Here is a 26,225-nt window from a genome sequence, read left to right on the forward strand (position 1 = left end):
AATAAACCAAATCTGAAATTTCTAGTACTAGAGAAAAAAAATCTGAAGAAAAAAATTAAACTTGAAAGACATGCTTCATAGCTTATTCTTGTCACCTAGAACTAAGCCTAGAGCTAGAACTTGAAAATTACAACTTCAATTGTTTAAACAAATAAAAGACTGAATAAAAAACAAAAGTGCTTGCATTAATTGAATAAAAAGAACTTACAAAAGTGTTTAAAGCATAAACCTAGACCTAGAACTAGAGAAAGAGACAGAGCAACTAAGAAAAAACCCTAGAAGAAGTATGAAGTGTGATGTATTCTGATGGGAATCCTGTGGAGGGAAGAGCCTTCTTTGGAAATAAACAGGGAGGTATTGTGTCACTAACTCGTACTTCATCTCTTCCCAAGTCCTAGGCTCATGTCCTCGAACTCGGAGTCATTTTTCATGGACTCTCCACCAATCTCTAGAATGACCAATCAACCGGAAACAAACAACTTGAAGCTTTTGTGTCTCTGTCAAGTTATAGTAGTCAAAATATTCCTCCAGAGAATCTAACCAATCAAGGATGTAGAATGTATCCCTTTGTCCAGTGAAGTAACGAACTGATGGAACCATCTTCAGTGAGGCTCTAATAGATTGTTTAGAGTTTTCTTCAACCGTAGTTTTGATACCACTTAATGCAGGAGTAGATTATAAGTAACTAACTCCGCAGTTTATAACCCCAAACAATACAAATAGGAGTAAGAAACAAAGAAATAATACTATCAAATAAATCCCTAAGGATACAATACCCATAAAGGAACAAAACCAGCCCAAAACCTAACCCGATAGGAGAGAAAAAGACCTGTTATAGAGCTAGAGAGAGAGGTGCAGCCAGGGCTGTAGGAGTCCGATTGAGTTACACTCTTGAGCGTAGATAGTCCCTAGGGAGGGTACAAAAACCCCCAAAGTTGAGAGAATTCTGATGGCTGGTTGTGAAGTTACAAGCTTTCTTGATTTTCTGATCTAGGAGAAAAAACTGAGAAGAACCTTCAAGAACAACAACTGAATGCTTCCAACAGTGACTAGGTAAGGATCGTGGGACCCTTATGAGGCCTGGAATACCCTGATTAAAGACCTGGCTGAACAATGTACAGAAGAGAGAAAGAGAGGAGATCGATCTCTCTTCTATTCCCACTAGGATTGCTGATCGGTTCTGATTTCTTAAGACTTTTATCAAAATCTGAACTAAACCTCTTGAATGTTACAGCAAATAAAATAAAAAAGAAGAATAAAACAGATGGGGGTTGAGAAGGGTGAAAGAGAATAAAGGAAGTGGCTATCTCAGCCTGGGCTTCTCACCCACAGCTATCTCAGCTGCTCTAAGCATTTAGTTACAAACTTTCTTTCATAAATGCAAACTCTCTTTCATTCAAATATGTTCAATAATAGTATATATGCCTCTCTATTTATAGAGGGGAAGTTTACAATCATACTAATATTAGGAGCTAGTTTCCCATTAGGACTAGACACTCATACTACACCTAGGAGCTAGTTTCCCAATAGGACTAGACACTCCTACTACAACTAAGAATTCAAAATAGGACTAAGACTTGACTTTATGACTCCAATATGGAGTATGACTAACTAACTAATAGTCCATATAGGACTTTACAACCAACTAATGGCCTAATGGGCCTTTATTAAATTAAATACCAACTAATTAAACTAATGAATAAAATCCCGTTTTCCTACCTTCTACCCATATTCTAGGCCTATTAAAGTGGCACATTTCAAAGAAAACCCATGAGATCAAAGGCCCAACACATACATAACACAACCCAAGGCTTATTTGCAATAAAATAAGCCCAAGTGACTTATCTACATTAAAGTGCCTCCTCCCCTTGTGTTAATTCTATTATATAGAGAATGGGGGGAGGGAAGCTAACGATTTTAGTTTCTAAAAAAAAGGATTTTTTCTATCTTGTTGATGAAGTAGAGAGAAGAGAGAAAACGTGTGGAGAGAGATCTCCCACGATTTTTATTGCCTTCTGTTTCCTATTTTTTCTCCCTTTTTCTATTTTTCTCTCTTCTTGTGCAAGAAACCCCCTTTGGCCGATTTTTCTTGCTTAGATTTGGACAATATTATATTTTAATGGGAAATTCCATCCATGCCCTTGTCTTTTCTTTTCATTTTTCCTTCTTTCTTATTTTTTCTCTTTATTTTCTCTCTTCTTCAAACTTGCGTACAACCATCTTGGCCGACCTCCTTTAAGTAATGAGCAGGAGAGAAAATCTTCTAAAAAAAACCTCAACAAAATGACAGCTAAGAGGTTCGAACTTGAGACCTCCTAATAAGTAAGGGATTTTGCACACCCAAGGATTAAAGTATCGGTATCGGTCGCCATATCGGTAGACCAAAATTAAGATACGTATCGGAGGGTATCGTATCGTATCATATCGGAGATACGCTAAAGATACGCACATAAATGGATATGAAACACCTTTTTAAACACTTTTGCATTAAAAAATTGTTATAAAAAACTATTGATAACATGTATTATGCATAAACACTAAATTGAGGATATCGCACTAAGAATTTAAGGTTTGTAGTTGTCCCATAAATGTAAAATCCTTGTTCCCAACATTGATTTCCACTTTAGTTAGAGAGAAATATGGCCGGTAGCAACTTTGGAACAAAAACCCCCCAAAAAATCGTGTTTTCTAAAAAACCCATCTTGGCCATTATATGACCATAGCACACTATATCGGTACATACCGATACTCACCGATACGTACTGATCGATACATACCGATACTCATCGATACGTACTGATACTCATCGATACATACAAATACTCACAGATACTAACCGATACATACCAAAACGTATATTTCACCTCTATTTTATATTTTCCATAGAGTATCAGTACGTATCGATAGTGTATTGATGCATATTGGTATGTATCGAAAGCTATATATCGATACGAAAGGATTTTAAAAATTTCATGTATCATATCGGTGTGTATCGTATCGGTCGACTAAATTTAAGATACGTATCAGAGGGTATCATATCAGTATCGGAGATACTTTAAACCATGACCACAACTCACCAACTACGCTAGGTAGTTACCAAAAACGAATCTTCAATCACTTAAGGATGTGGTCCATCGATCCTTGTTGGCAATTGGAATATTCCTTATACCCTTGGGACAACTGCAGATGAGTTGGTTCTGCATCTCGGTTCAGTTCTGATCCATTATTCTTCTTCTGGCCCCGAAAAGAATAATCACTTGTACGGTTGACCAAACGAATGTGTACTTGCAATTGAACACGTCCATTTTGCCCAGAATTTCGTCCTCGTCACAACCATGAAAAGAAATAGGACATCTTTACGTGTAAAATTGGAGATATAGCGCCCGATAATCCTTAAGGCCTTGAAATTATAAAACTTGCAAAAAGAAAGTAAAACCCAAGGTAGCTCCATTCTAAATATGCAAAATACATGTTTTACTGCACTAGATTTCACACATAAATGTGCTCATCATATATCTTCCCCCAAATTTTTCAGTCTTAGTCAACAGCTCTCTTGTTGGTTACTTAAGGGCTTCTATTGGCATTAGGCAAGGTTGTCCCCTTTCCCCTTCTTCTTCTCCCGGGCTGTCGAAGTTCTTTCTAGATCTAACCAATCCCAAACCGATGATCTCCTCATCTCCCCCATACCCTAATGCAAATTCCTCATACTCACTCATCTAGCCTTTACTGATAATTTCATAATCTTCTCCAAAGTTGATCCCCTCTCATTGAAACCATTCTCTCTTCCCTCCATTCCTTCAAAGCCCTTTCCGGCCTCCGCATCATTCTTCTTAAGTCCAGTATCTTCCTTTCTAGTCTCTAATGCCACCAAAGTCTACCTCCTTGAGCTTACTAGCTTCTCTCTCGGTTCTCTTCATGTCAAAAATCTAGGTCTCCCTCATCTTTGCTAGGCTCACCGCCCACCATTGTACCCCCATACTTGACAACATTCGCAAATGACTCCAGCTCTGGAAAGGGAAATTTCTCTCCTATGTTGGTAGGTTGGAGCTTATCAAACCTGCCCTCCAATATTCCTACATTTACTGGTATGGCATCTTTGCCCTTCCCAAAGCCACCATCAAGGCTATTGAATCCCTCTTATGCTCCTTCCTTTAGAAAGGGGTGGAGACGACCAAATTCCTCTATCGCGCCAAATGGTCTTCTATTTGCCTCCCCAAAGTTGAGGGAGGCCTTTGCCTTAGAAGGATCAAGGATGTCAATTCAGTTGGCACCCTTAAGCTTGTCTGGAAAATTGCCTCCAAACACAACAGTATCAGTATCTCTTAGGTCTATTCCTCCCTTCGAAGCAAAGACTCCTGTGGACTGCCACCATCCCTTCTGATGCCTCTTTTGGCACAATATTCTTCAAGCCAGAGGCCCCTTGCCATGAGAACATTAAATGTAGGATTGGTAATGGGCTCTCCACCTCCCTTTGGCTTGACAACTGACATCCCAGTGGTGTTCTTCTCTTAAAAGTGGGGCCTAGAACCATCTACTCCTCCCGTCTAGCCAAGGACACTCCCGTTTCATCCATTATCTCCAATGAAGATTAATTCCCCCACTAGCTGTCCCCACCTCCTTGTCCACGATTTGGTCCTCCCTTCCCCCCACCTTTCCTTTATCTTATAGGGAGGATAAAATCATCTGGACTCCTTCCTCTTCTAGAAATTTCTCCTCCTCCTCGGCCTAGAACATTTTCAAAACCCACAACACCCCTTCTCCTTGGCACAATACTATCTGGTTTAGATTCCACATCCCACATCAAAGCTTCACTGTCTGGAGAGCCCTCTTCATCTGTCTTCCCACCAAATCCTTCCTTATCCAGCTCCATATTCCAGTCTCTCCTGCTTGTTGTCTCTATTGGAATGGCTCTAAAGATATCAACCATCTCTTCTTCGAATGCCCCTTCTCCTCCAAAGTCTGGAAAATAGTCCTAGCATATTGTTGGCCTCCTAGGAGATCCCCCCCCCCTCCCCCTCTCTCTAGAGAATGGATTTGGATTACCATGACTTTCATTGGAAAGTCCATATGCGACACTACTGGGAACCTCGCTTTCGGAGCGGCCATCAACCACATATGGATGGAACGGAACCTCTGTAGATGGACCTCCAACTCTCGATTTTTTGACAAGATTTGGAATGCCATCTATTTTAAGGTTTCTTCCAAGATTTCTCTCATCCCTGCCCTCTTATTGCGAGCTCTCCTAGGAACAATCTCATTGTCTACTCCTAGAGCTTACCCTCTTCTATATTGTCTCCCCCCTCCCCTGCACCTCCTGGGTTGTAGCATCTTTTGTTAGATTTTCCTTTTTTCTTGCCCCTAGGGGTAGTATAAAAAAAAAAAAAAAAAAAAACATAAAACTCCCTCTTTGGTATGATTTCTTATCCCAAAAAAAAAAAAAAAAAAAAAAAAAAATTTAACAACCCTCTCTTAATAGTTTTCGGACCCCAAGTCCCCACCCTATTCACCTTAAGTTTAAAGTCTAAGTCGCAATGAACCAATAAGGGCCACCTTATTAAAATACCAGCTGTTTGCATAACCTTCCGTCAGCCATTTAAACTTAGCAAGATGCTTCCAATTTGATGTTCTTTTGCCTCAATTCAATATACCTATTCTTTTGCATCTCCTCTCAAATCTTCTTCTAAGTAAATCAGATGAGAAAAATCTACCCAAAACGAAACATTATTAAACGATAACAAACTCATCTCAATAGGAGCAGGGTGGGTAGAGCTGCCGATCTAACCACTCTCCATTGCTATCCCATTTACATATAATATTAATATTACCTTTAAAGAAAATAAAGTGAGCTTGCATAAGAATATAGCAAAAATAACTAAAGGAACATGACCTCAATTTCTGCATGGGTGCTTCCGTACATCCAACACTCAAAAGGATATCCTGAATTCTTAATAGGTAAAGAAGGCTTGCCTGAGATAATATACTGGCAGAAGAATAAGGTTGGAACAAGTACTATTGACCTAAAGAAGCTGAGAGGATCAGTTTAACTTTTACCTGTATCTGTTCAGCTCCTCAAACAGCTTAATGCATTGCTCTTTGTCAAGAAACCCACAGTTCTGTTGATGAATATCAAACCAAAAAAAAATTAGAACTGGCAATAGAAGCACATTTCATGACATCAAGGGGAACACCATTTCTGAACTTGATACATGAAGCGGGAAAAAAAATTGCAAAAGATTTGTAGAATTCCAACCAAGTTATATCTGCTAGAACGACATCAGAATTCAGATATTTCAAATAAGTCCAACTAGAAATCAAACGCATAGATAGAGTTATAACTGAACTTATAGATTATGAAGGCAATAGGAATGTTAAAAAAAACATTGGTATTTAATGAATTTAGCAAAAGATAATGGCAAAGAAATACCCAGAAAAATCAAATAGCATCATAATAAAGTCAAATCTGACATTGAATTGCAACCAATTATAAGTAGCCTAACACTCCGCCATACCTACAAATTCAGTGTAGGTGACATGGTAGTCATTATCAACCTAAATAAACTGAAAATGACTGTGCTATGTACTTCAACAGAACAAGAAGGCTTAATTTGAGCACCTAATAGGCCATGGGCTTTATATTTTTGAATTTTCTATTGTAATGGGCCAATCCTGTAAGCCCAAATATTAGATATTTAAGTTCTATACGAGATTAAGTAGTTAGTTTTTATTTTCTAATGTTCTAGAATAGCTTCTATTTTGAAGAGAGACTTAGGTTGTCAAGGATTCCTTGCCCTTTTTGCCCTTCCAGAAGATCCCTCCTCCCCCTCTCTAGAGAATGGATTTGGATTGACATGACCTTGGCCGGGAATACCATATGTGATACTGCTGGGAAACTTGCCTTTGAGGCGGCTATAAACCACATTTTGATGGAGCAAAACCTCCGTAGATGGACCTCCAACTCTTTGTATTTTGACAAGATTTGGAATACCATCTATTTCGAGGTTTCCTCCAAACTCTCCCTCATCCCTTCCCTCCCGGTTGTAAGTTCCCTAGGAACAATCTCCTTATAGCCTCCAGCGGTTTTTCTTCTTCTATTTTGATCCCCCCCCCTTCTCTTCTTCTTTGGTACTGAATTTCTTATTCACGCCAAAAAAGAAAAAAAAAATTTAAGGGATTCTCCCTACGATATATTGGGGTTTCCTATTTTGCTTGTTTCCAGGAAGTTAGAAATGAAGAGTGGGGGATCATACCCACTATCATTGATTTGAAATAATTTAGCCTTTGGGTTGTGAGTTCTGTGAAAGACTGAAGATGGTTTGTGGGATTCAAAACTGCTCCATTGTGGGATGCAGTAGGGAAACCTTGGTGGGATGCCAGTGCTGGAGTTGGTGGGACTCCTCCTCCACTGTTAGGTGAGAGGCCTAACATATGGTGCTATCTTCTTTTCTTCTCAATCAACAAATGTTAGCTTCCTGATTCCTATATCCTACAGTTGGTAAGATCAGTTCCTTTTCTGAATCTTCTTGTTTATTAGTCACAATCTGTCAGGTGAATTTCCATTTGAAGTTGTTTTCTCGGGTCTGATCTCAGTGTCCTGTTTCAGACATGTCCATCGGTTCTGGCTGTTCACAGGTACTGAGATCATCTTCTTGATATCATCTACTGATTCTGCAGTGCTCTGCGTGTACTGTTTCTGGGATTCTAAAGTATTAAGCCATCCTTCGACAGTTTCTATTCTGGTTGTTGGTTTCTGTTCTGTTGCTTCTATTTCTGATCAGCATGGCTTTAAATCCAGCATCAGTTTCTATTTCTGATTTCTGAGATCCATTGTGAATCTTAACTGCTTTATAAATCTAATTGTTTCAAAACTTTCTATTTTCATATCAGTGCCTCAAGTCCATATCCATCTGTTAGAATAAGGATTAGGGTGCCGCAGGGGCACATTGAGGTTTTCCTCCTCTCCACCGACCCAAATTACAGTGGGGCAGCTGGAAGGGGGGTATAATTGTAAATACATTATTTTTCTGTTGTACTCCTATCACGACTCTATCATGATAGTCATAACTCCTATCATGCCTCTATCATGATTTTATATTATAAATAGGGGACTTGTGTGATCAGTTAAAGAAACATAAGCATTCTCCCATTCTTTCTGTTAACATGGTATCAGAGCCTAATTTCTGATCGAGGTGTTCAATTTCTCAACAGACCTTCACCTTTCCTCCTCAGAACTAAATTTTAATCGCTTGTTAATGGGAGAGAGATCAGATCAGGCATAAGACATGCATAGTTGTCACTTGTCATGGCACCAAGGCAAACCCAAGAGTGGGAGGGCTGCCTAAGCGCATAGGCGACAAGTCACCCGCCTTAAAGCAAACAAGGCGACCAATTGTCTTTTTTATATTTTTTCCTATTTTCTAACACTATTTAGTATGCTACATATACTTCGTATCATCAAAAATCAACATTAAGCCACATCAAGTCATAAAAAATCAACATTAAGACACATCAAATCATCAAAAATCAACATTTAGAGAGAAGTTCTTGTTCTACAATAAGTATGAATGGTGAAAATGATTTTACTTTTACATAAGACCTTTATATTAGGTAGAGCACAAAATCAGCTTTCCAACAAGTCTAAGATTACTTAAATTTGAGTTTTAATGACAAAGTTATGTTCCGGTCGAACTTAATTTAAAGTGCGCGAATGTTGTTAAAATCACCAAAATGGAAAAAAAAAAATTATGGATATCAAAACAAAAGATAATTTTACCGGACTTTTGGCCTTCAGCAATGTTTTACCACGATAAGATTTATGAAAATTTCAAAATTGAGAAAAACCCCAACATTTGATAGTTGAAAACCACCCGTATAACAAAAAAATTTAGTTTTTGTTCTTGGACTAGAGGGGGGGGATTGACTTTAGAATTTGATTTTAAACTATTTTTATTGGATTCAAATAGGGTGTATTTGCTTATATGAATAATATCCTCAGTAAATGAATTAAATGATATTTGACATAAATGAGTGTTGTGCCTTGCAGTAAGGCGCCAGTGCAATAAGGCGTCAGTCGCCCAAACTTAAGGATATTTTCCCATGTAATTATATGCATAGAGAATTGCCTGTAAAAGTGAACTGCCCATTCCATCGGAAGCCTAGGACTACAAATTATATGGCAGATCAATTGGCAAGGAAAGGGATGCAGCGATTGAGTTGGTAGTATGGGAGCATACTTTTATTGAAAGACTAGTCTTTTCTCTACGTATTCTGTACTTATCTTTTGTTTGTATGCATTTTATCTTTGTTTATTTGGGCGGCGATGTTCAATCTGATTCTGATTCGTACTCCTCAAATCTTCCAATAGAATTTGTTGTGTATCAAAATGGCTGGTGGGGCGGTTATAAGACCTTAACCCACAGCCTTTACAGTCTACACAACTGTATTAAGTTTATCATTATTGAAACAGTAGAGCTAAATGTCATTTATACGAAAGAAATGATGATATCACTATCCCTACAAAAAGAAAGTGCAATCATTCACATGAAAATAACAATGCATAGAGAGTGACACTAGAGACAACTAAATCATCAAGAAAAGGAACCCCACAAGGGGACTATTAATGACCAGGCTTTCATTGAGAAAACCAGAACAAAATTTTACCTCTCAGAAACAGGTTAAAGAAAGGAAAGAATAAGAATATACAGTGCAAAATGAGCTCTTTGGGATCAAGTACAGATAGTACAATCTTGGAAAAAAATGCAGAGACTTTTATTACCAAAAAAAGAATGAGATCAATAAAATATTGACAACCAGGCTTACATCTCTATCAATAATACTGAATGCTTTCTCCAATATCCTCTTCCTTGTAGAGTCCATCTCAGCAACTTGTTTCACGAGCTGCAGATAAGAGAAAGCATAAGGAAGAGTAACTAAGTGATAACTTTAACAAGAGGAATCTTTTCCCTTTCTTAGAAACAAATATTGACGCAGATGAAGAAACTTGGTTATGGGATAATAATTAACTGTTATCAGAAATTATAAATGTAGATGCAAAATATCAGCATTCCTTTTATACTTACAAGAGCATGCTAAATGTGGGGGGAAAGATTATATACCTGACCTTTGAAGCTATCATATACAACAGCAAGAATCAGATTCGTGAGAAAGTAAACCCCCAATAGCACAAATACAACAAAAAACAGACAATTCCAACGCGAATCCCTGGTAAAAAGAAGTCAGGAAACAATGTTAAAAGACTTGATGTACACAATTACCATACCTATTGAACATACCAAAACGGAACCAAGAAAGAAACAAAGGTGTTTTCTTTTTCTTTTCCCTATTTCATAACAGAAAGCAAGCAGAATTAGGCAAGACCAATGGACCATATTACCAACCTATTTCAAATATATACCATGGACAGCTATTTTACTGCCTCAAAGCCTATGTAAGATACAAGTGGTTTAAAATATATTATGACAAACCAACAGACGTTTATTGAGCCATTATAGAGGCATAAAACTATAGGATCCAATAGAAGCTTTATCGTAATGTTGCTAATATGCTATTTTCAGTAAATTAAATACACAATTTTAGTAATTTATGAATTGGGTGAGGGTTTCCCATGACACCAGTGTTGGAAGGAATCTGCACGCTACACCAATAAGGGTCTGGAAAATGATATCATCCATATGCATCCATATATGGTCAACCATAGGAGAGAGTGTCAGTATGGGCTATAATGGAATCTGAACAAAGGTGGCGCGTGCTTCCTTTTCCCTAATTTACTAGTTTTTGCAAATCAAGATTCACAGTACATCCTATTTACAATTTACAGTAAATATGACTTTTCCTATTTTATAAGTTTCTATTTTTGAGCCATTTAAGGTGTTCAAGTTCAGTCATTTAGATGTGCTGGTAATATATCCAAGTGCAGTCCAAGTAGTAGGTGCTGTCCAACTTCACAATGGAGATCCGGGTGTTGGGATTCTCAAATTCTATCTGAATGGGCTGGGAACCACCCGAAGCACTAGCTGAAGCTTGTATAGGTCCACTGACCCACAAACCTTAAGACATAGTGTTGGAATATACTCAACAATATGGGGAAAATATCCACACCAAGTGGGGAGTACACAGTCCCAGCATGCGCGCGCGCGCACACTCACACAAGCGGGCACTGATTAGGGTGCATTTTATATATCCATGACCGATTTAATTGAGCATTTTGATTCTAGATTGATGATAAAAGTGATTACATAATGTGATTTTCTCACATTCGCAGGTTATAGGATCATGCGCATAAAAATTTCTAAATGGGATGTTCCGATGCAATCTAGACATCGGTTTACCCATGGATCGATTCACACGTGATCAAGGGAAAAATGGGAATAAGTTTCACTAAAGCAATCAATGAAAAATGAGGAATTTCAACTCAAATTAGAAATTTAACCAAGAGATGGAGCAACAAAGAAGAATCGGACACATGAGGACTTGCGCAAGTGTAGGGGCATGATGGTAATTTTGAAAAATGAGGAGTTTGCCGGAACATATTGGATAGTCGGCTCGTTGCATTCATCATTTAAAATGATGCATCATTAATTCTCGGTTCGAGTCAATTCGGGGTCAAGATGGAGAGATATAGCCAAAAAATCGTATTGAGCTAAGTTGGAATTTAAGTTGAATTTTAGAATTTTAAAAAATTAAGTTTATAATCTCTCTCCTCTCATATATGTAACACTCTCTTTCCCATTCCCACTTCCTCTTGGTTTCCTGCTTTCTTTCCCTCTTTCTTCTCTTACAAGTATTCTCTTTCCTACTTGGTTTCTAACTCTCCTCATCCTTATCTTGCAAGTATCTCTCCCTTTCCTAAACTACTTCTAACACACTCTCATTAGCCTGTATATAGGAACCTAATAGGATTACAAAATTTTTAGAGCTCTTTTTCTTATGAGCTTTTTCTTTTCTCTTGAGTTGTAAGTAAAGATTGAAGTTGAAGTTTGAAGTTCTTAAGCTTAGATTTTGCAGTACATATTCTGTAAGTATTTCTTTTTATTCTCTTTTTAATTTCATATAATATCTTGTCCATCTTCTAGTTATTCTTCATCTTACCTCATCCCCATGCTTAATTAAATCCCGCAACTTGGGGATTGGATGAAAACATGAGATGAAGAGCAACTTGTAAGCAATTGATGTCTGTTTTCTTAATTCCATGTAACCAAAACCCTATTGCAAAGTCAAAATTATGTATACCATTGATTACCTTTCGTATGCGTAATTTCCAAACTTCCAATACGGTCTTGCTTATAAACTAATGCTATGTATGTGTTGAATAACTCATGGGATATATTAGATTTAAAAATCCATATTTCCTATTAAGCTATTCAAGCATGCAATATAGGGCTCGATTGTTTGTAGATTGTTCTTAAATCTCATAGTGGATTATAATTCCTAAGTGCTTCCCCACATCATAATTACACACCTCTTTAATGCTTGCATAACTTTAGGTTCATTAATTCATTCTTGCCTTAATCTTAGGTTCACTTCATTATTGCATGTTTAATTTAACTCCATAGGTAATTATTGTCTTTCACCATTGTTAGTTTAGTTTATTTTAATTTGTGACAACCCCATTAGTTAGTACATTATGTCTAGGGTAGAACTGAATTTTCTATAGATCTCACCTCCCTGTGATTGACCCGTGCGCTTCCGGTATTACTTTATTTCTCAATCAGGCACCAAAAAAAAAAAAAAACCAACAAAGGGAAACAAGCACCAAATTTGAAGAAACTCCACTCAAACACACCTTCAAAGGGTAACATGTTCTCATGACAACTCAATGAATCCATACGAGGCATTTCACAACTGATAACATCACACATTGCGTTCCAAATACAAAAAAGAGTAAGGAAAATAGATACTAATGTACTTGGTCGTTCAAATAGGTGAGTTGTGCTCTAACAGCTTCTTTCAACAACAGAGACCATATGGAAAATGTAGGGGACCGTTGGGTGATTCTTAGGAGCCATACCAACTGCAAAGAGAGAGAGAGAGAGAGAGACTACCAAAACTTGGCGCACACACTCAAAACAATTCCAACCCTATAATAGTGTCGAAGTCAAGTTGAGCTTCAAGAGAGCTCATATAATCACATGAGGTCTTCTTGTAGGCTTCATTCAAGACTTATCTCATACTTCTTCAATCGATTCACATAGTATTGTGCTTTACGATTCTAAAGAGAGAAGTAGGGAAGAGAAAAATGGAATACGACTCTCAAACTGTGGAGCTCTGATATCAAGTTGGAATCTAGAAGTTGACATAAATCAAGAAAGAAGGAAGAATATGAGAGTAGAAGAGGAGGAAGGAAGAAAGAAGATATGATAGAACTTTTGGGAGAAAATACACTTCTCACCCCTATGTTGCTTGACTTAATTTAGAGAAGGAAATTATATCCTTACCCCACCATGCTAATAAAAGACAGCGAAGGGAGGTAAATAAAAACGTATTACGTCAAATTACAATATAATGGGCATGTGCCTAAAGTACCCTTATTAGTATTTGCTTCACCACAAGAGCTACTTTCAGCATCACCACCAAAGAGAAACGTTCAATTCCTTTATTTATAGTAGTTCATAGCTGTTGAATGGGAGAAAATAATGACTTGTGCCATTAATGAGCACAAGCCTCTCTATTTATAATAAAATAAAACCCTAAAGTGGCTTAAGGATCCGTTTGATAATATCCCTAAAACCCGCTATTATAGTAACTCTTATTCCAACACTCCCCCTCAAGTTGGTGCATGGATATCACACATGCCCAACTTGCACGAAATAGAGTAAAACACTTTACTACCAAGACCCTTCATAAGTATATTAGCTAACTGATCTTCACTGTGAACAAAAGAAAGACATATAAGACCTTGCTCCAGCTTCTCATTGATGAATGTTTGTCAATCTCAACATGATTAGTACAATCATGTTGAACTAGATTACAAGCAATACTGATGGCTGATTTATAGTCACAATACAACATCATAGGCATCTGAACAACCACACCCAAGTCTTCAAGAAGAACTCTAAGCCATAACCAAGGATTAAAGTATCACAATCGGTTGCCATATCAGTCAGCCAAATTTAAGACACGTATCGGAGGATATCATATCGGAGATACGCTGAGATAAGCTAAAGATCAAGGATGAAAGTATCGGTATCAGTTGCCACATCGGTAGGCTAAATATAAAATACGTATCAGTATCGAAGATACTTTAAACCATGGCCAAAACAACTCACAAACACTATGAGCCATTACACAGAACTCAGCTTTAGCACTAGACCTGGCAACAACTACACATGCTTCTTTACTACGCTATGTGACCAAGTTTCCACTAACAAATGCACAATAACCTGAAGTAGATCAACAGTTATCTGGAGAACCTGCCCAATCAGCATTTATATAGGAAGCTCATCTTAAGGAAGTACTATAGTCTTCTAAGGTCTTTAATCTTAAACTCCTTACCAAGATAAGCCTTAAGCCTAGAGATCTCAGCAGTATCATCTCCAGTAATCACAATGTCGTCCACACAAACAATCAGAATAGTAACCCGATCACCCACACTTTTAATGAATAGGATGTGATCAACATTACTTTGAGTGAAACCAACTGCAACCATTGGCTTGTGAAATCGACCAAACCAAGCCCCTGGAGACAGCTTCAACTCATATAGCGCCATTTTCAGTTTGCATACCTTACCTTAAGTTTCTGGACTAGAATAACATGGTGGAACATCCATATACACCTCCTCAGTCAGCTCACCACAAAGAAGACATTCTTGACATCCAACTGTTACAGCTCCTAGCCATGGTTCACCGCACAAGAGATGATTACCTTTCTTGTGCTCATCTTTGCAACAGAAGCATATGTCTCCGGGTTACCAATCCCATACGTCTAAGTGAATCCTCTAGCAACCAGCCTTGCTTTGTATCTGTCAACAATCCCATCTGCATTTGGCTTGACTGTACAACTCACTGAACACTTCTGAAGAGGAAGATCAACCAAGTCCCATGTACCATTTTTTTAGAGCGCCCTCATTTCCTCATTCATTGCATCCTTCCACCTAGGTTCTGCAATTACCTCCTGCCATGTCTGAGGAATACACACAGAAGACAAGGAAGACAAGAAAGCATGGCAGGAAGGAGAAATAGCATTGTATGACAAACATTAGAACTAGAATGTCGAGTGCATGTCGTATTTCCTTTTATATGAGCAATATGGACATTAAGGAACTGACAAAGACAATTAGACAAGAGGAAGTTATATACCTTGAAGAGTACACTCAGGATCAAAGTACGGTTGAGCAATAGAGGTAGTGTGAATGGTAGTGTCAATTCTCTTTTTCTTACGAGAGAACGCCTGTATCACTAGATCATCCTACGATTTCTGTTGAACCTGTGGCTCCCCCTAAACCTGTATCTCCCCTTGAACAGGTTCTTCTGCAACCACTATCCCATCAGTATCCATAGGCTCTTCTACTGATAAAAGATATGAAAGACCATCAAATCGAGGAATCAAAGGAACCTCTTCACATCTAGAAGACTCCCCCGGAAGAGGTTATTAATAAGCCTATGTCTCACGGAAGATCACATCCATGGAAACAAATAACCACCAAGAAGGGGGTGATAACACTTGCAACCCTTCCGTGTGGGAGAAAATAGCCGATGAAGATTCATCGGAGACCCCTAAGGCCAAGCTTAGTCTGCACTTGACAGAACCAAAAAACCTGAGGGGGAACAACATAACTACGATCAACACAACACCTTAATAGGACACCGAAAGTCCAACATACGTCTGGCATCCTATTGATTAGATAGGAAGTTACAAGCACAACCTCACTCTAATAGGGAGCCGGAACATTCATCTCAAGCATCAAGGAACGAGTAACTTCCAACAAATGCTTATTCTTAGGTTCAACAACTTTGTTCTGCTCTGGGGTAACTACACAAATGGTCTGATGAACAATCCTATGGTCAACAAGGTAGGATTAGAAAGAACTAGGGGTGAAAGTTTGGCCCTAACAACTCGAACCCGCCCTGGCCCACTTTGAACCCAAACAGTGCTTGGGCCAAGTATTTTTACCCTAAGGGCTGGTTAATGAAAAACCCCAACCTTGGGTCAGGGTTAGGTCAGGCTCGGGTTGAGGCCTCAGCCCAGCCCAACCCGACCTGAAATCTAACCCTCAATTTTTATATTAGAATTTAGGGCTCTTATTGGTATTTAATTTTTTTATAATTTTTTAATGTATAAGATATGAATAGCAAAAATAGGTCAATCAAGGTTAATCCAACCATTGTAGAAGCCAAGGTCAACCCAACCCAGTCCGACCCAACCTGGCTCTGACAGGGTCAATTAGGGTCAGGTTAGGTTGGTATGAACTCAATAGGGTTGGTCCTGAACATGAAATCAACAGGGTTGGGTTGGGCCTGGGTTTAATCTTGAGGACCAAGGGTTGGGTTAGGGTTTTAAGAAACCCGGCCTTGTTTCACCCCTAGAAAGAACCCTCCATATATTCCTTACTATTGTTAGACCGTAAGATTTTGATCATAGCATCATATTGAGTGCAAACCATACAATGAAAAACCTTGAAACAAGTAAACACGTCATTCTTATGATGCAATAAGTAAATCCAAGTAAGACAAGTCTGGCAATCAATAAATGTAACAAACCATCTATACTCAGAAACAAAAGCATGATGGGCAGGGCCCCAAACACCAGAGTGAATCACATAAAAGGACTAATACTTCTATGATCAATAATAGTATATAAATTCCTTGTTTGTTTTGCAAAAATGCAAGCATCACAGGAAAACTGATGTTGAGAACATTATTTGATTAAAGCAGAAAATAATCTAGCTAAAGTCCCGCATGGAGGATGTCCTAAGCTACGATGCCAACTGTGAAGTTTAGAGAAAGCTAGGTCTGACGCAATATGATAAGCCTTTGTAGATCCACTATCCAGGTTATAGAGATCACCACTCATTCTACCATTGCCAATCGTTGCCCCTATCACAAAGTTCTGAAACACACAGTGAGTAAGAAAAAAAGTGACTTCACAATTTAAATCCTTAGTAGAAACTGAGGAACATGCAAAACAGAGGAAAGGTGCAAGAAGGAAGAGCGATGAATGGCACCTATCCCTGCAATAAGAAGAGGAAACTATCAGCGACTTGAACCTTTGTTTTACTTAAGGATGAGCAGTATGTAGAAAAAGAGGTGTGTGACCCAGTAATATGATCAGTGGGCCCATAATCAATAATCCAAGTCTGAGGGGCAACTGAAGAACTATAACCACAAAAAACAGTACTTGACTGAGCAAAGTGGGAGGCAAAGGCAGGCAGAGAGGGAGCAGTAGCAGCAGAGGAGGATCCCATCGAAGTCATCATACGCTGAAGCATAGCCATTTCATCAATAGATAAAGAGGGTCTTATAGTATTAGGGCAGTTAGAGTTATCTATTGTCTCAGATTGATTAGCCTAAGTGTTCTTTATTACCCTAATTACGCTCACAAGAATTGGTTGGGTGCCCATGGATCTTTCAACAAGTCCTCCTAGTGTGACGCTCCTTACCACATTAGTCACATTTAACAACTGGTTTGCTTGTGGAGGGGGGAGTAGTAGTCCATGAACCAGAACCAGAACCAGAACCAGAACCAAAACTAGAACTAGAACCAGGAGGGTGACCCCAACAGAGCCCTGAGAGAGACAAGGGAAGAAACCCACTATCTGTTAAGGAGAAGCCCACTGTCAGAAAAAACTCACGACCAAGGGAGAAACCCTAATGGAACCAAAATAGGAAAAAGAAGGAAATCCTAGAAGAATGGTAAGAAGAGAGGTGAGAGAGAGAGAGAGAGAGAGAGAGGTCGCTTAGGAGAGGGGAAAGCGAAAGAAGGAGAGGGCGAGAGGGTGGGCAGCGGCACTAGGAGAGAAACAGTGAGGGAGAGAGCGGGAGAGAGAGGGTGGTAGTAGTCTAAGCAGACATCAGGAGGAGAAGCGGTGGTGGTTGTGCTAGGAGGGTGGTGACATGAGGAACGCAGCGATGGAGGAGGGGAGGAGGGGAGGAGGGGAGGCGGTGATGGGGCTAGGGATTAGATCTCTCACCTGCTTTGACCTGTTGAATGGGAGAAAATAATGACTTGTGCCATTAATGGGCACAAGCCTCTCTATTGATAATGAAATAAAAGTATAAAACCCTAAAGTGGGCTTAAGGGTCAGTTTGGATAATACACCTAACACCCGTCATTACAATAACTCATTATTCCAACAATAGCTAAACCATAACAATAGGAAATTTTTCTAAATGGAAAGATATCTTTTACAATATGGCAACTCTAAAAAATTAGAAAGTCCAAGAAAAATGAGACAACAACAAAGTAGCATACTAACTTAGCCTATAAGTAACTACCATTACAACTTAGAAACTATTCTAAAATACAAACTAACTACAAAACCTTATAGAAGCCCGTATATGCCTTAAATCCCCAATATTTAGGCTTACAGGATGGGCTTATTACAATATAAAACTCAAAATTACTTGGCCCATAACACATATAGCCCATTGGGGACTTAAATTGGGCCTAACTTGTCGAACCACTGGTTCATCTTGACCCAAAAAAACTTTTTTTTTTTTTTTTTTGGTGTATAAAAAAAGTCATTACCAATAGAGAGAAGAACTCTTCTTCCGAGGGATGTGATCTACATCACTTTTATTATCTGTAAATCCACGCAGCAGGCACATAATGGATGGGTGAATCTTATTATCCCAATTATTGGATAAAAAGTAGAAAGTAATTTCTATGAACAACTAACCTAACATAAGACACCCAATATACTTCTAGAAGCTCAAGAAGAGAAAACACTCTTACAATAGCTCACTAGAAACGCAGAAAAGGAAAGACTCATAAGACCCAAAATTCAAGCAAACCCATGCACATAAGTCATTTTTTATTAATTGAAATTACAACACAGCTGTTACCACACAAAATCATCTTTTACCGACAAAACCGTCTCAACCCTATCTGATGGCACAGCCCCTTGCATGGGGGCACAAGCTAAAAATTCCAAAAAGGAATGATATGCCCTGCATAAAGTATAACAAATTAGGACAATTACTTCTTTACTCCCTTTCATTGTTGGCAAAGCACTAGTCGATTCTAGGCGTTGGAGGGCCTTCCTAAGCGCTTAGGCGATAAGGTGGCTGCTAGACGATGCCTAGGCAACCTAAGCATGAATGAACGATTTTACAACATGGATACAATTTCGTTCCCATTTCTCAACCCAAAGGGACATAAACCATTTAACCTATTCATGGACACAATTGTCCACCCTTAGGTCCCTTTGGTGTGCTGTAACGTAAGGACAAAAATTCACCTAGAATATATAATATACACACAAATTGTAAGGGTAGTGGAGCGGAGGAGACAAGGAGTCACAAGACAGACATAGACATTCTTGAGATTTCCAGTTGGAAAAGGACAAGTGGGCACAATTGGATAAACATCACCCACTAGCTGTACTCTATTTTCTCTTTCCCTTCCTAAATATTACCAAAGCGTTCAATACAATAATGTAGTGGAACGCCTAGGTCCTAAAGAAAAACCTTAGCGACACTTTGACAACTATGCTTCCTTTACCACCCCTGCCGCTTCCTATAAAAACACAACCCTAAAACAATGCAGAAGATAATGGAAAAACAAAACAAACAATGCATACGGATTTTATGAAGTTCGGCAAGGTTGCCTACGTCCCCGGTGAAATGAGATTCTGCTTCACTATCAATGGAGAATAAGGTTACAGCGTTCGTCCTCACACCTCTCAGTATTGCTTGCATTACAGAGATAGAAACCCTCGCTACAAATATAAAGCAAAAAAAACCTAATCCGAAAAGTACACAATTGCCCTCAAATAAAAATTTCGAGCGGGGGGCTGCGCCCCCTACACCCCGCTATGCAAGGGGGCCTCCTACCCCCCTTGCAACCCCCACGGCCCGCTAACCGGCTAGCGGGACTGCCGTCCTGCCTGTCTAGGTGCTGCACCAATACTCCCTGGATTACACTACGACGAAACACAAGACATCGTACACCAACAATCTCCACCTTGACTTGAATTCTGTCGAGCCTCCTGTAAAGATAACCTGTAGACGTCTTCATCCTTGTACCTCATTAGAGGTACAAACCCGCACCAATTTGGTGCGTCCCTCATCTTCAACAATGAGTAATATTAATCAAGTCCAAACAGGACTCGAACTTCTCTGTATTAATTGGCTTCGTAAACATATCTGCAGGATTGAGATCTATATGAATTTTTCTCAAGTAAATACTGCCTTCTAACACAAGCTCATTGATCTTGTGAAATCTCACATCAATATGCTTTGTCCTTACATGAAACACCTGATTCTCTGCAACATGTATGGCACTCTGACTGTCACAATGTAACACTGTACCTCCTTGCTCCAACCCCAACTCACAAACTAGTCTAGCCAACCAGACTCCTTCCTTGGCAGCCTCAACTACCGCCATGTACTCTGCCTCTATAGTGGACAATGCAATTGTAGACTGAAGCATCGCCCTCCATGATATAGGTCCACCAGCCAATGTAAACATATACCCTATAGTAAACCTCCTCTTATCTAAATCACCAACATAGTCGGAATCAACATAACCTGCCAATTCTGTAAAACTTCCCTTGCCACTGAACATAACACCTATATCTTTAGTCTTGCTCAAATATCTGAAGATCCACTTAATTGCATTCCAATGCTCCTTCCCTGGATTACTCATGTATCTGCTAACGACACTGACTGCATGAGACAAATCCAGCCTGCTACAAACCATAGCATACATGAGACTCCTAACTGCGCTAGCATAAAGGACCTGAGACATCTGCTCCACCTCCTCATGTTGTAGGGCATTCCCTTTCAGATAACTTGAAGTGGCCAGCTAACGGAGTGCTAACCGGCTTAGCCTTTTCAATATACCTCTTCTGAGTTACCCAAAGTTTACCTGCATTTCTATCTCTAAGGATTTCCATGCCAAGGATCTTCTTAGCAACACCAAGATCCTTCATCTAAAATTCAGCACTTAACAAAGACTTCAAAGAGACTATATCATATTTGTTCTTTGCAGCAATGAGCATGTCATCAACAAAATAATGGAATTATCACTTGACACTTTATAATAAACACAACTATCATACTCACTTCTTGTGTAGCCAATCTTCATCATCTGGGAATCAAAGCGCTTGTACCACTGCCTAGGAGATTGCTTAAGGCCATAAAGCGACCTCTTAAGCAGAAAAACATTATCTTCCTTTCCTTGCACCTTGAAACCTTCAGCCTGCTCCATATAAATCTATTCCTCCAAGTCACCATGAAGAAATGCAGTTTTCACATCAAGTTGTTAAGCTCTAAATCATACATGGCCACCAAAGCAAGTAATACCCGGATCGAAGTGTGTTTTACCACTGGAGATAATATTTCATTGTAATCTATCTCCACCTTCTGTGCATAGCTCTTGGCTACAAGTATAGCCTTATACCTTTCACGCTCCTTCTCAGATACTGCCTCTTTCTTACGAAAGACTCATTTACACCCAATGATTTTTCTTCACTTGGGTTTTTCCACAATCTCCCAAGTCTTGTTCTTCTGTAAAGACTCTATTTCCTCCATCATAGCTGCCATCCATTTATCATGTTGTGCATCACTCAAAGCATCATGGTAAGAAGATGGATCACCCGTACCTACAGTGAGGGCATAGGCAACCATGTCCTCAAACCCGTATCTCACAAGTGTTTTGAGAGTACGCTTCCCTTTACCCTTTGCCACAGTATAGAGAACTTCTACTGCTACCTGTTGTTCTGGTAAATCACTTGATGACTCATTCTCTCTTGTTGTTTCTGACTCACCTAACTCCACCTGCACAGTAGAACCTTCTTTATTTTCATCAACTGCTTGTGAATTGTAATTTAACTTCACCACATAAGACTCATCAAACACAACATCCCTGCTAACCATAACTTTCTGTGAACTTGGATCCCACAACTTGAATCCCTTTACGCCTTTCTTAAAACCAAGAAAGATACACAGCTTAGACTTTGAGTCTAACTTGGAACGCTGCTCACTCTTAACATGCGCATAGGCTGGACAACCAAATATTTTTAGAATAGAATAATCTACTGGTTTTCCTGTCCATACCTCTTCAGGAATTTTACAATCAATCGCCTTTGATGGAGACCTATTGATGAGGAAACATGCTATGTTCACTGCTTCTGCCTAAAATCTCTTGCTCAACCTTGCATTCAGCCTCATACTCGGAGCTCTTTCTAGAAGTGTTTTGCTCATCCTTTCAGCTACACCATTTTGTTGTGGTATCTTTGGAACCGTGAAGTGACGTGTAATCCCTTTAGCTTCGCACAATTCTAGAAACAGCTTGTATGTGCACTCTCCTCCATTATCTGTTCTCAAGTATTTAATTTTCTTTCCTATCTTCCTTTCTACCTCAGCCTTCCATTCCTTAAATTTAGTGAACACCTCACTTTTATGCTTCATAAAGTAGATCCAGACTTTCGCCTTCCTCTTCAAGCACTCTCTCTTCAGATGACCTTCCTTCTTATACTAGTAATAAGAGACATTTGTCTTTGCCCCTTTTGATTTCAATCGACTCTTCCCAGATCCCTTCTTATTTGATCTCCCTCTTTCCTGCTCCTTGTCACCTCCGAAAAGACCTCTTTGAGATTTCGTACTACTGGCCTTCTTCCTTGTATCATTGGACATGAGGGCAGCTGCGACTTCATCCATCTCAAGGGTCTCCTTCCCGTACAAGAGAGTCACTACTAGGTGATCATATGACTCTGGAAGCGACAACAGCAACAGTAAAGCCTTATCTTCATCCTCGATCTTAACCTCCAGATTTGCAAGTTTACTTACGATCTGATTGAACATGTTAAGATGCTCTAATAGATCCGTACCTTCCTCCATCTGTAGAGAATACAATTGCTTCTTCACGAACAACTTATTCATTAAGGACTTCGTCATGTAGATGCTATCAAGTTTCACCCATAACTGCGGTGCAGATTCGATACCCACAACATATTGTAGGGCATCATCAGAAAGATTTAATCAAATAGCACTTATTGCCTTTTTTTCCATCTCTTCCCAATCTTCATCAGTAATTTTTACAGGTTTCTTTGACTTCGCCAACAACGTTTACGCCAAACCTTGCTGTATCAGAAGATCCTTCACCCTTTGACGCCAGAGGATTAAACCTCTAGATATCATACTTGACATTCGATCCCTTCCCTGCCATCATGATAGTAAACCCTAGAAAACAGAAACCTAGAGCTCTGATACCAATTTGTAGAAACGCAACCCTAAAACAATACAGAAGATAATGGAAAAACAAAACAAATAATGCACACGGATTTTACGAGGTTCGGCAAGGTTGCCTACGTCCCTGGTGAGATGAGATCCTGCTTCACTATCAATGGAGAACAGGGTTACAACACTCGTCCTCATACCTCTCAGTATTGCTTGCATTACAGAGAAAGAAACCCTCGCTACAAATATATAGCAAAAAAACCTTAATCTGAAAAATACACAATTGCCCTCAAATAAAAAATTCGAGTGGGGGGTTGTGCCCCCTACACCCCCTGCTATGTAGGGTGCAACCCCCACAGCCCGCTAACTGGCTAGTAGGACCGCCGTCCTGCCTGTCTAGGTGCTGCACCAATACTCCCTGGATTAAACTGCGACGGAATACAAGTCATCGTACACCAACACTTCCCCGATGGCCCCATCCACCGGCACCCCTCCCATCCCCGTCGAAATCCTTCAATCTCTCTCTGAATGCCTCCCGCCTAGCTCTTCTCCATCGCCCTTTCCCTCCCCACCCCCTCCTCATGATCCTTCTCCTTCTGAACTTCGTTCCTAGAGTTCAATCGTCTCTAACTCATCCCCCTCCCCCAATGCCTCCTCCATTCCTCCCACTGCCTACTATACCCTCTTTTACCTTCCTCCGGCTATCCACAACTCCTCTCCCATTGACCTTTGTCTACATGGCTTTCTTGACTCTGATTCTGAAATGGAAGAACTGTGTAGTGGGCTCCTTTCTGGGCAGCAGACCTCCTTTCTATGTCGTCAAATCCTCCCTTATGAACCAATGGAAGCAGGTTTGCTACTTGTCCACATACATGCTGGATAATGGGACTTTCATTCTCAACTTCGATGCCGACTCTGACAAAGCCATTGCGTTGATGCAGGACCCTGGTATGTTAGGAAGAAACCAATCTTTTTAAGAAAATGGGATGAACGTACGTCATTTAACAGAACTGCACCCACCTCCATCCTGCTATGGGTTGTATTCCCCAATCTCCCCCCACTACTGGTGTGTCAAGGGACTCAGTCTCATCTGTTCCCTCATCAGAAAAACCCTCTACTACGACAAAAGAACCAAAACGATGGACAAACTCTCTTTTACAAGAATCTGTATAGAGCTGCAAGAAGATCAAATCCTTCCATCCTCGATCACAATAATGGACGGTGAAGGCCATTCTTTTTCCCAAGATGTCAAATACGATTGGGTTCCTCTAAGCTGCTCGTTTTGCAAGTGTTTCAGACACAAAACAACTTTGTGAAAAATCTCAAACTTCTGTCCAAGACATCTCCAGCGACCAAGCTAATATTTCTAAGAAAATTCTGACTAGCGAACTCTCCCAGGAAAATTTTAAACACCATATTAAAAAAAAAAATAGAAAAAGAAGAAATTGGCATTTCCAGTCAATAGAATCAGGATCCGACGACTCTGCCGATGAAAGATTGGAACACTAGGACCTTTGGTCCTCCTCCGGCTTCATTACCCACTGGTTATTACCCATTCTCGATCCTTGAGATGACAGACCCAGATGTGGATACCGACGGTGATCTTCCAGATCTACACGCCTCTGATGCTACTAAGGTTCTTCCTATTTTGGAATCTGCTCTAGATTGCCAGGCCAGACTTGCTACCCCCAAAACCTAATTACCTAGATTGTCAAGCCGGACTTGAATCACCTGGATCATCTGGCTCCCATCCCCAAAACCTTACTACCCCCTCTGCTGCCTCTCCCTGAAGTCACAGGCCCTTCCGCAAGTAAATTGTCCTCAAATTCTATTCCTCTCTCTACGTCCTCCAAACATTCTTATCTCACCCATCTAAATCAAACCAGCTCCGAACCACCCTTCGTTCTGTTGAACCAGTTCTTTCCGGTTCAATTACTTAATAAATTTTCTAAATACACGTCGGATCACCCTCTATACCTGAGCAACCTGTACAACCCAACCCATCCTTTTAATCAACCAGACCTACCCAGTCCCCAACCCAACCCGACCCGCCCAACCCCTCTCTTCCTAACCCCCTTCCCTCTCCTCCACCTGACCCTAAGACTCTTTGTCCTCCTGTTGGTCACTTGTTATGCCCTGCTTTTGCTAGTCCTCTAACGTCGATTGGCACCACCGCTGCTGCCACTGGTTCTCCTTTCAAGGCTTTACTCAACCACTCTAATTTTCCTGATTGCAATCCCCGCCCCGACGCTTCCGAAGCTTCTGCCACTACTTCTACAACTGCCGCTAGCTCGCCTACTACTATTTCTACGTCTAAAGACTGCCCCCTGATCCCCTGCTGGCCTTGGGAGGCTCCTCCGCCCTCTCCTTCAACTCGCACGGCACATCCACTCGTCGGCTGGCCTTGAAAGGCCCCTCTGCTCCCTGCATCAACCTTCAAGCCTACCTTGCTACTTCACTGGCCTTGGAAGGCCTCTCTCCATCTAGTGACAATCGGCCTCTGAAGGCTATGAGGCCTCCTCTCCAAGGATGCCCCTAGTGCCGCCTCCCTGCTCCCCAGGGCCTTCCTTAGATTCCCCTGAAAGTCCACATCCTCGTCAAGGCTCCAATGCAAAGCTTCTATCCCCCCTAATGATATGCTCCAACAACAGATCATAACAGAATAGAATAGACTCAGACATCTGCCTTCTGAAGAAATTTACAGAGATTCTAGTTCTAATACTCCAAATGGTTCTATGCAAGTTACTCTGGCTAGTTCTTTGGATGAAGACCATTTGGTTAGTTAATACAATCCCACCCCCAATACCATTCACCAGCCCAACTCCATCCAAAAGGCCCCTACCTCCAACTGCAACAAAAAAAAAAACCAAA

General features: G+C 40.0%; 1 protein-coding gene across 4 annotated transcripts in view; it reads right to left on the reverse strand.

Annotated features, from left to right (window-relative positions):
- Positions 1-26,225, reverse strand: part of LOC122092726 (two pore calcium channel protein 1A) — a 111,882-nt gene that overhangs the window by 64,409 nt on the left and 21,248 nt on the right. For all 4 annotated transcript variants that reach the window (XM_042662967.1, XM_042662966.1, XM_042662965.1 and 1 more), the window contains 3 exons: positions 10,113-10,218; positions 9,817-9,894; positions 6,052-6,113 (listed from right to left, as the gene is read on the reverse strand). In XM_042662967.1, coding sequence (XP_042518901.1) covers positions 6,052-6,113; positions 9,817-9,894; positions 10,113-10,218 — 246 coding nt within the window. The remainder of the gene's footprint in view (positions 1-6,051; positions 6,114-9,816; positions 9,895-10,112; positions 10,219-26,225) is intronic.

The sequence above is a fragment of the Macadamia integrifolia genome, chromosome 11 (assembly GCF_013358625.1).
Source record: "Macadamia integrifolia cultivar HAES 741 chromosome 11, SCU_Mint_v3, whole genome shotgun sequence".
NCBI classification, from domain to species: domain Eukaryota; kingdom Viridiplantae; phylum Streptophyta; class Magnoliopsida; order Proteales; family Proteaceae; genus Macadamia; species Macadamia integrifolia.